The sequence below is a fragment of the Diplotaxodon limnothrissa genome, linkage group LG15, assembly GCF_057381915.1.
Source record: "Diplotaxodon limnothrissa isolate DT_005_m linkage group LG15, D_limnothrissa_male_GT1.1, whole genome shotgun sequence".
In the NCBI taxonomy this organism is placed as follows: Eukaryota; Metazoa; Chordata; class Actinopteri; order Cichliformes; family Cichlidae; genus Diplotaxodon; species Diplotaxodon limnothrissa.
The window spans coordinates 5236016-5247578 of NC_140610.1; the positions used below are offsets into that span (position 1 = coordinate 5236016).

Sequence of the window (11563 nt, forward strand, 5' to 3'; positions counted from 1 at the left end):
GTCGTATTCTGAAAGCTGGTCTCAGCTTTTCACCTGTGATTGGGTTTGTGTTAGGATTAACAAAGTCATACGGCGAGGCAGTTGCACTGCTTCGCATTTGTGCACCAGGAAATTGAGAAGTGAACTTTAATGCTCAGCGTTAACACGCTTTGCTGTTTGTCGTTTAGGCTTTTGTCTGCTTTGTGTTTATTAATAACGGTTGACGTTGGAGGCCGACGCATATCTCACACTTATTGACTCGATATCAGTTGTGTAGCTTGATGCTGTTTAATCATCATTACAAAAAAAGCCATCTGGTTTGCTCTTTTACACCCAGAGCCACAAGAGTCCTGAGAAATCATGCATGTCTCATCATTAAACGAAAAAAAAAAAAAAGATCCTGGTGTGTTCTCTGTATAATTGCTGAGAGGATCTTATGATCTGTTTATAACCAATTAGAGATGGAGTGCCGGGTCATTGATCTCCCAGCAGATGTGAAATTACTTCCTGCGGATCACCGGACCTAACTGTGTTTAAAGAACCAAATTGCCGTTCTGCCAGAAGGCTGCTGCACAAGATAATATGAAGCAGGTTATTCCTTGCAGCGTCTCCACACCTACAACTCTCAGCAGTGACCCCACATCTGATGGAAAAATTGCAGAATCAGGATAAATGCTTTGCTTTTAATCTGGACTCCGACAGATCGTTCATTCTAACAGGTTTAGTGACACTTAACAATTTTTTAAAATCTTGAAAGCAAATCAAATATGAAGTAACAGCACCACCAAATTTTAGATTTGAAGTTTGTCTTTCAGGTATTGAATTTCTGGTTCAGCCAGCAAGGTAACACCATTAAACCGATTACATCTTGTCTGATAAGCTCAGCCTGAAGTAAAGCAACCTTTGGCACAGCAAAGACTGGGAAGACACGCAAACACAAGCCATATCTGAGCTTATCGCGCCCATGGTTTTTAACTTTTATCAAGACAAAAGCTCTTTGTGAGGAGTGTAACATGGAAATGTTTTAAACTCCTCTAATGTCACATTAATCACTGAGTCAGAAAGTTGTCTTCAGTTTTCATTAGCCCTTGAGCTAAAATCGGATTTGATACTGCCAGGATCTCTTGCACGCTGGAGTGTTGGACCGCCTTGAGGCTGCGCAAGCCCAGTCAGATTGTGGCCGACAAAATCCAACATGTTAGAAGAATCTTGTCGGGTTTCTACTGTTAGCGAGTCATCTATTGGGATAGAAGTTTCTGGCCTCGAACGTTTTCGCACCGCAGAGAAATCTGCATCAACCATCAGGCCTCTCGCCGCCTCGCGCAGGCACACTCATCTGAACAGATGCCTGTTTGGCTCCATGTAGAATAAACTGGGGAAAACATTAAAAAGCTTAACTCTGATAATACTGCGGGTAAGCAATAGAATCATTCTGATCTAAAGCTCATTTGGGGAAATGTTTAAACTTTAAAGCCAGTATCCTTGCACCTTTTAAAGCGAGGAGAATGGAGAGACGAGCAGCAGCTGTAAATATGCGTATCAATCGTCATTAAGGAGGATTTCATTATCCGATTATAGCTAATTATGGAAAATATGGTGTAGGACAAGAAGCTCCTGTGGGTCGGGAAAAAGAAAACCTTTATTTGATTAACAAAAAAGAACGCCCAATGATGGAAAACTTCTAATTGTGTCTTGGTTTCTTTTCCTCGCGGTGCAGAATGTGTCTGCAGGGTTATTAAATGGAGATATTGGTCTTTAAAAGTTTAACCCGGCTCATTAGCTGGTACACGATCGTGCATCTTTACCTTTTCCCCGAACACTAAAAAGGAAAAGTAATGATCTCTGTACGGGCATTATTTTAAAACGCAAACATACAGTGTGTGAGTCACTCTCTGCTTGTTTGTGTTGCAGTTTTACGCTGAGCGCAGGGAGAGTTTTCCGCAAACACTTTCTGGCTGATGCTAATTAGGTTTAATTGTTAAATGATTTCACGGTGGGCTTTGGGAATCATCACATATTGTGTTGTATTGCAGATGGAAAGATTCTCTTTCTTTACATAACACGGGCGCTTAGAAAAGTAATGGGAAGCTGGACACCATCCAATTTAAAACGGCTAAAAGTGTCACATTTAAATGGGCTTCAGTTTATTTGCCTTATTTTTCTCTCACTTGCACTTATTGTGGTCAAAGATGATTTTTTTGACATTTTCCTGCCAGACTAAACACTGCAGACTAAACAATTGGCCTTAACAAGCTGCTGCTTGCCTGCTGTGTGTACATGTGGTGATAAGGCAATGAGCACAGTGAATGAATGGCACAGTGCATCAGTTTCTCCAGTGCGACACAAACCCGTCATAATGAGAAGATCCCAGGCACACGCACAAAAGCTGCAGCTTGCCATATGATCTGATTACAAAACCGTTCAGCTGAATCTATTCATCATTAAGTTTCTTTATGTATTGAATCAGATGTTGGATTTAAATCTAAGCTGAGGGCTTATGCAAGATAGTCGGTATCTTTGTTTTGTGTGTGGCTTGTTGACTTCTGCTGGGTTTTTTGGTTCTTTTTTTTTATATCCTGTCTAGCTTTGTCTCGTCTTAAGTTATGACTGTTGAAAACATTTGAAGTAATCTTTGGTCTCAGTGTCATCCCTACTACACAGCATAACACTGCCTGATCTGACCGCGCAATGTGGCAGAACTCAAGGGCTGAAATAGATCTCTATGGATCCAGTTAAAGTTTTTTTGGTAAATGATTTGAATTACTGTTGACAGGGAAGTCTTTTTTATATTGTGAGCTACCTCCCAATATCCACCATGTCACTAGTAACCTCTATATTGTTGGGCAAAGATAGCCTCGTGGTAGCACTCGCCCTTTTGTATGGATTTTTTGCCGAAATGGAAAAGCCTAACTAAGAACTACAAGGTAAAGGTTCATGTAAAGTACTGTAGAAAAGTCTTGGGCTGCCCTTAAAGGAGAGCCAGACTTCCTTGTCATTTTTTTTTAAAACCTGGCCTTTCGCAAGTTTTTTTTTTTTTTTTGGACATTGACTGTTTCACCACTCATTTTCAGTCCAGTCCTGACCATTTTCAGAGAAAGTTTTGTTAGCCTCTTAACACTGACCTATGAATCATTCAAGCTTAAAAAAGACACCCTAACCCGTGTTGTGTCTACACATAACAACTTGGCAAAGAACCAATTTTAAATTGTACTTTTAGGCACTTTGTTACTAGCCGCCTATTGCAGAAATGCATAATTTGTTCCCAGTAGCTGAAGTGCCAAAGATATCACAGTTTGACAGGCATAAAATTGTATTTTCAAATCAACAAGGTGATTCCCAAAGAACTATTGGCTAAAAAGTGCAGTGTGTTTGAGGAAACTGGACAAGTGGTGGGCAAAATAAAAAGTGGCAAATGTGTCTACAGTAGATGGAGGTCGTGCCCTTAAGAAGCAGGAAAGAAAGAGCTGACACAGGACCTGAGAGGTGCTTCAGTGGCCCTTCAGTTTATCCCATCTACTGTTCACTGAAGCCTCATCAGAAATTATGTCAGTGCAAGGGTAGCTGTCAAGATGCTGTTCTTAAAGGAGGGAAACAGAGAGAAGACTAAAGTTCTTGTGTCATGTTATCCAAGTGGTAACAGGTCTTACAGAGTGAGGAATCCAAATGTAAAACTTTTGGCCCAAATCAATATGTACAGAGGAGTTCAGGAGAGAGGTACAGCAGTGAGTTAACTAAAACCAGATGTGAAAAACATTTGCTAACTAAAATTTAAAAAAAAAAATAGACATTTGAAAATAATTAAAACGAACTGAATTTATTTAGTGAAAAGTAACTTAAAAAAAAAGGAAAATAAAATAGAAATATCCCTAGTTTTGGTATTTGTTAGGTTGGTCAAGCTTTAATCAAAACTTGCCTTATGAGGCTTTGATGGATGTATTTATTGGAACTTTGGATTTCTGCGAAGACTGTGAGGCTTGTTTTTATTCAGTGTTTTTAATATAATAGTGTTTCTGAGTTTCCTAAATCTTGCCTTTACCATATACCCTCAATACAATAATAATAACACTAAAATTAACACTGAAACTAATAGAAACTAAGCTAAAACGAAACATTGTAACACAACGAAAATTAAACTCAAATGAGGAAACTCACTTTTGGAACTAGCTGAAACTAAACCGAATTAAAAGCAAAAATCAAAACTAAATAAAAATCAAACCTAATTAGAAAATACAAACTATAATAACTCTGGTGTCTACAGGCATCAGTACACAGTGGAGTCTCTGTCATGGTTTGGGGCTGAATTTCAGCCAGTGGTTTGGGGAATTTTGTCAAAAATTTCAAAAGGAATTATGAATGTAGAAGAAGTATCATCAGATTTGAATCCACCATGCAATACCATCTGATTGGAAATGGCTTTTTTTCAGCATGACAATGATCCCAAACACACTGCCAGTGAAGTTAAAGCATACCTGGATTGAAAAGCACATGGAACGCAGCCAAACAAGAGTTTTGAACGTCCTTCAAGAAGAAGTCTGAAGAAACCATAAGAAAGCTTGCCTAAGAGAGTTTAGCTTATGTTGAAGAATAAAGGTGTTTGTACCAGATTTGTTCATGTTCGTATAAATTGTTTCACCTATTTCCAATTCTCCTGCATAATATAACAGAGGAAAGGCTTAAGACTTGCACAATACTTTATAAGACTTTGTTTAAAATATATTCTTGTTTAGAAAGTGGTTAAAATACTACGACACCCTACGACTAACCCTTACTGAGTTAAGGCCAGGGATTGGTTGAGATCTGTTGTGTAAGAGTAGAAAATCAGCACAAAAGTGGAGTTTTGACCACTTGTTCATCTCTTCTCTCTAGGCCACATAGACAAGCATGTGATGACTCACGCAAGGCAGAAGGGTTCCCTTGGGCACAACCAAAGTCCAGAGTGGTGGGACAACAGCTGCCTTTGGCCACATGGTGGTGCCATGGACGGCGCCTGGCCTGAGCGCACACTGCGATTTGGCAGGACAAAGAAGATAAGCGAGGTCACTAAAAAAGACAGAAACATGGCCAAGAGGATGAATGACAAGAGGGAAAGAACAGAAAGATCAGAGCAGAAAAGAAAGGTGGACCGGAGGCACGTCAAGAAACGGGACAGGAAAATGTACCCTTTGCGAGGGAGGGCTGGGAATTCAGAAAGTGAAGGACTCAGTTGCCATGTCCTCCTGACCCGACTGGAGGAAAACATTCGTGAAAAGCAGAGGTCTAAGGAAAGGAAAGGAAAGGATGGCCGCAGACGATTATCTCACAAATCCAAGTCCAAAAAAAGGAAAAGCAGTGACGGAAAAGAGGAGAAGTCGTCACCAAAAAACAAATTAAAATCATGCAGTGGAAGTTATAGCAAGAGTATTCGGTTGGGAGTCTTTCAGCCACGCAAGCGGAGACTGGCTTCTCTCAATGCTGAGGCGGTAAACAGCCTGCTACTAGAAAGAGCCACTGATCCCCAACCAGCAGCCAAACAGGCCAAGAGACAGGAGGAACCCATAAATGCAGGGGCTTTCCTGGATGCAGATCCAGTGAGAGGTGGTGTCTGCGGAGGTCTTAAGGCTTTGCGAGGGACCAACACTAAAGGCTCCACATCTCATGAACTTGAAGCGTACCAAAGCTCTAAGCCTGCCAAGAGGGCCAAAGTTAGCCGAGGGGATGAAAGTTTGGGGATGAGTCAGGAGTGCCTTGACGCTCCTGCACCCAGACGGTTGGCTGGACTTAATGCCGCAGCCCTGCTGAAGCTAACCAGTTCCTCTGCTACCAGTAAACAAAGAGCAAAGGCTGCACCCACAGCTACTGTTACTTCAGACTGCAAGGCTCCCGTCGTGGGCCCGACCCAAAAGTCGCACTCGAGGGCCAAACTTCAGCACAAGGGACGCACACAAAAGCAGAAGGGGAAAAAGATCCCTCCCCTGCACAGTGGCTGCACAGCTTGCAAGAAGGCAGGCTTTGAGCCAAAGGTGGAGTGGGAAACGGGTGGCTGCACCCATCGACTGACAAAACCGGGCTACCAGTCACGCAGTATGCTAGCATACCCACTGAAGAAAGTGAAAGAGGAACAGCTGGAGACTGAGCTGAGCCCGTACTACTGCTTTCCTGCAGAGCGCTCAATGGACTACTGTCACGGCTTGGCCTTCTTTTTAGGCCAGCAACCCTATGGAGAATCAGACGATCAGCCACTTAACTCAGCCATGAGCCCTGTGAAGCGCGAGTGCCTAGTAACCTCACCATCGCTGACACATTCCCTACCACACACAGCGCTCACCCTGAGCCCTCACCCCTGCCTCTGCACCGCCGACCATTGCTTCTCCAGCTATTACGTACACATCGCCCACCCCACACACACTGGAACAACTTCAGCCACCATGGCCCCGCGACCTCTTAACTTGCCCCCATCTAGTTTGTGCCCTAGCCGAATGAGCGGCTCCAAGCTGCTGGGGCAGCAGGTGTCACATACATCGGGACTAGCCCACCCCGCCTACTGCAATTCTGTGGCTTCACCCTGTTACGGTGACGCCTGCGGGATTAGTGGGTATACCTACAGAGCGATGGCTCCTGTCACCAGCAGGGGTTGCTCTTTTAGCACAGGATGCAGTGGATGCACGCACAATATCAAAACAGGTGAGTGGATTGACCCCCATGCCCCAAGATTTGGTTTCATAAATGTTCAGTATTAATTGCTGATTATTAATTATCACCGTCTTAAGTGGTTTTCTGAGGCCACTTGAGGATTTGCTCACAATGATGGCAAGTTCTTTTGTGATAACACTTCTTTGATTTAGCTGTTTTTTAGCCTTCTTTGCCAGTATTATAAAATAAACCTTTATTCCAATAGTTAGACATAAAGCTATTACTTAAAGACTCTGAAGAGTCCTTTGTTGATAAATGATATGCCTCAAGCCAATTGTGAAATCAAGCAAGTGGAGCCTTTCTGTTTTATGTAGTCCTTTTTTGTCTTTTGCCATGAGCTTTTAAATTGCCTGCAGAATGAGGTAACTGCTTTAGATGTGTGTGGCTAAGGAGCTTTAGGCTTATTGTAAAGTTTTCGGTTACAATGTGTCATGTGTCATGTACGTAGCTAGACTGATAAAAGAAGCAGGTTACTTTTAAGCAAAAAAAAAAAATAAAAAAAAAAAAATACATATATATATATATATATATATATATATATATATATATATATATATATATATATATATATATATATATATATATATATGTGTACACACACACACACACACACACACACACACACACACACACACAGTGGAACCGCGCGACTTACGAAATTAATTTGTTCCTGAAGATCTTTCGTAAATCGAAGCACCCATTGCGCGTTTTGAGTGAGGCGATGCTGAACGATAGGCTATAGGCTAATTGCTAACTAGAACAACAATACGTCGTTCAAGTGAAACAGCGAAGCGCTAGTACGGAAGCCGAGGGGTTGTCACATGATTCGGAAGGCTTTGTGGGCATTGTAGGCTCAGCCAATCAGAGCCAGCGGATTTCGTTACTACAGAAATATTGCCGTTCAGTCCCTTTGTAATTTGAATTTTTCGTGAAACGGGGTATTCGTAAGTCGGGGTTCCACTGTATATATCTATCTATCTAGCATGAGCCACATGAACCTTAAATTATGTGTGTGTATATATAATTTAAGGTTCATGTGGCTTATGCTAAAGATAAGTAGCCAGCTGTGTCATCTACCATTTGATGGGGTTCAGAAGTTCCTTTGCTTATTGTTACTGTCACCTTTTTGTTTCAGAGGGTTACCCCTCCCCTCAGGGTGATCACAACCCTTCCCTTCTGGTTCCCCCCACCATGCCCATGTCCAGCTGCCCTCTGTCCAGCGTGCCCACTTCCACGCAGACTAAACCCCACCTACTGAACCACCTGTCTGGACGAGACCAGCCCCAGGCTAGGCTAAAGCTAGCCAAGGAGTGCCCAAAGAGCACCAAGCCCTCCGGTGACTCTCTGTCCGTGGGCCGCGCACAGCTATCGACAAAGGAGTCGCCATCTGTGCCAAGCCTCAGCAGCACCAAACAAAAGAGGGTCAGCCGCAGACGTGCCACTAATGGCTGGCTACCTGTTGGAATGCCCACAGAGAGGGAGGTCTTCATCGCGGTAGGTTTTTTGAGAGTCCATCTCTGTACGATGAAGATGATCAGCATATTAGAGAGCTTCTTGAACGAAGGAAAACCTTCTCTATTCCAAATACCTGACCAGTGGAAACCTTAGCATCAACACAACTGCCTTCCACAAGGACAAAGAAATTGTCTCTTGAGGGAAAAGTTAATTGTGTTTTGACCATACAGCTTTGTGTGACAGATTCCTTTTTGTCTTTATAATGAGAATTATATCTTTCCTTATTGTGTTTGCGCGCTCGTGTGTGTCTCAGGGAGAGGATGAGACGGCCCTGCGGCAATGTTACGAAGGAGTCGAGAGGGACGGTGAAGTGATACGTGTGAGAGACTCTGTGCTGCTACGATCAGGCCCCAGGAAGAAATCCCTCCCATATGTTGCCAAGATATCAGCGCTGTGGGAGGACCCCAAAACAGGTAAAAAAAGATCAGGAGAAGGGGGGAGATTATGATGCGATACAGTGGTGCATGTGTATTGATGGATGACCGGAGGAACATATGGCCAAGCTTGTTTACCTCTGTGTGTGTGTGTGTGTCTTAATGTGATCCCTCAGGAGAGCTGATGATGAGTCTTTTCTGGTACTACCGACCTGAGCACACACAGGGAGGCAGAGATCCCAGCACACACTGTGAGGTGAGGCAGAGATTTGGAGCCAAGATGTTTGTGCAGACAAACAGTAACAGCACAGATCTGTGTGTATGTTAGACAAGAGAAGGTACAATCAACATTCATCAAATAAAAACACTTTATTTGATTTACTCCATTAGCGAAGGATTACGTAATCAGTATCCTCTAAGGAAAAAAATGACACCATGAAGTGTGTGTGTGCACGCTTATGTGTTGTGTGTAAGAATAGATGAAGTCAAAATATATAAAGTATAGCACTGTGCAAAAGTCTTGAGCCACTATTCGTTTCTATATATTAAGCTAAGAAAATGGGACATTGGTGCAGCAGTTTATTGAAATATTTGCAAGGATAATAGTTCAGGTTTCTTGAAGGACATTCAGAGTTCTTCTTTGGATGTTGGCTGATTTTATTCTCTGTACTCTGTTACAGTGATCCCACACTGCTTCAGTAATGTTTAGCTCTGGGCTCTGGGGAGGCCAATCCATGACTGACAGTGTTCCACTGTGTATGGTTTTACTGCATTAGCAGCGTGTTTGGGATCATTTCATGGAAAAAAGAAACAGTTACCAATCCAGATAGTATTGTATGGTAGATTTCTGTTCATAATTCCATCATTTATGACAAGATCCCCAAAACCGAAGGGCCAGATGTATCTCTCGGGTCCTGAGTCTGGTCTTTTTCCAGTTTTTAAGGACATGGCTTTCAGATACATGTCCAGTTTCCTCAAATCTTTTAAAGGCATACTACACACCATGCTGACATGTGTCACATGTTCAGCTAATAGCTCTTTGGGAATAATCTTGTTGGTGCAAAAATACAGTTTTACAGCTGTCTTATCTTTGGCGTCTTTTGATTCAGCTAAAGAAATTGAAGCAAATGATGTTTTTTTGCAGCAGGCTGATAGTAAAAGAGTGCCTAATGTTAAAATTGGTGCTTCTCTAAGTTGTCTGCTATGTGCAGACTCGAGACAGGCTCATCCCTTGAGTTAGGTGTCTTTTTTATGCTTGAATCATTCACAGGTCAGTGTGAACAAACAAAAAAACCTTAATCATTTACTGAAAATGGTCAGGTACAAGGACTGGACTGAAAGTGAGTGAAAAAGCAAAGAAAACTTTGAAAGATCCTTAGAAAGCCTCGAACTGTTGCTCAAGACCACTTTAAAAGATGATAAGAAAGTCTGTCTCTTCTTGAAGGGTGACCCAAGACTTTTGCACACCACCGCAGCCATGAAATTTATTCTTTATTTAATTTTTATCACTTTGTTTAAAGATAATGCAGTTTTTATCGATGGAACAGTTTGTGCTCGTGCAACATGTGTAAGAAAATTATGTGCAATGAGGAGGCTACTGTCGCTGCTCTGCCCTGAAACTGTGGATAGTTAGTTTGCTCTTCAGTCTGACCATAAAGCCCAAAAATGATATCTCTCTGACCTCAGACGTGCACAAGCCAAGAACAGGAAAGATAAACGATTTTACTTCTAGAAATGTTCTTTTTACAATGGCACGTGTTGAACAGAGCAGGATTTTGTGTGTGTGTCTTTGGCAGTACATAAGGTAGAAACAAAAAGGCAAAATCCTGTTGCTAATGAACAATTATAGTTCCCACTGTGCTCTTAGTACAAAAGTGTAATTTTGTCATTATTCGCCGAGCACAATAGGAAACGCTTAACAGAGATGTGACTCTTCACACCTGCTGTTGATTTCAGAATGAGATTTTCGCCTCTCGGCATCAGGATGAAAATAGCGTGGCCTGCATAGAAGACAGATGCTATGTTCTCCCACTAGCCCAGTACTGTAGGTAAGTAACGAACACGGTAATTGTTGCTAGAAGAAAAAGTCTTTTCACAAGGTTTGAAGTTTGAAATGAACAGCTCAGCTTTGACGACACGTGGAAGCTTTTTTTTTAAATCACACACTGGTGACACTACAACTGTTAATGAATTTGCAGGAAGAAGAACACTTACCGTGATAACCTTTGTGAAAAGAAGAAAATGAAGGCAGAGAAGCAGGAAAGTTGCCTTTTAATTAATTTTCCTCTCCCTTCCTAGATTTTGTGCCTTGGTGAAGCGGCGTGCTGAAGGTGCCCCGCCTGGCAGTGCCAGTATGGTGCCCTGCCGCCCCGACTTTGCCCCTCCTTCCCACCGCTGTGTGCCCACAGACGTCGACCCCGAGTTGGTGTATCTCTGCCGGCACGTCTACGATTTTCGTTACGGTCGCATCTTGAAGAATCTGCAGTAGAGGGTGGAGGGCTGTTGCACCTTTTGAATTAATCGTCAATGAAGCACCGCCCCATCCCGCACAAAGAAGAGGGAGTGAAGGGGCTGAGGGACTTTTTTTGTTTTGTTTTGTTTTTATCCAGTGAGCACCTCACAATCAGAGGGAAGGGGGTGGTGATGGGGTGAGGTCGTCTATTGGGCCAATACGAAGCACAGATCCCTTTAGCTGGAATGTGGTAGACAGAGCACCAATGTTTTCTGGTTTTGGTTTTGGAAGAGAAAGGAGTGATAATTCATTCTTCAGATCAGATTTTGTTTTTAATTTTTAAAAGCTTCCACCACACTCTGAGGTTTCAGCCTCCAATCGCTTCCCTGCCAGAATTGCTGAACGCCAGGCCGAGCTGGGCTGCTGTCAGGACTGTGTTTCCCCTCAAGCGTCTTAGCACAACAATCATGTTTGTTCCATTTGTAAGCCAGTGGCTCAGGGATGGTCCGGCACAGAGGCGCTGCTGGGGAACACAGGCCTGCGCTGTCCGCTCGGCGTTAACGGTGCTCAAGCA

At 42.8% G+C, this 11563-nt stretch overlaps 1 protein-coding gene across 2 annotated transcripts; it reads left to right on the top strand.

The window, feature by feature from the left end:
• Positions 1-4856: 4856 nt before the first annotated feature.
• On the top strand, positions 4857-11241 carry LOC146616860 (bromo adjacent homology domain-containing 1 protein). Of its 2 annotated transcripts, XM_085372777.1 has the most exons (7): positions 4857-6639; positions 7743-7744; positions 7804-8142; positions 8417-8576; positions 8714-8793; positions 10494-10585; positions 10836-11241. In XM_085372777.1, the coding sequence occupies exons 1-7, from the start codon at positions 4866-4868 to the stop codon at positions 11023-11025; spliced, it is 2637 nt and encodes an 878-aa protein (XP_085228903.1). In that variant the 5' UTR covers positions 4857-4865; the 3' UTR covers positions 11026-11241. The 2 variants fall into 2 exon arrangements, with proteins under 2 accessions (XP_085228903.1, XP_085228902.1); XM_085372776.1 differs by lacking the exon at positions 7743-7744 and having other exon boundaries at positions 4862-6639; positions 7784-8142.
• Positions 11242-11563: the final 322 nt, after the last annotated feature.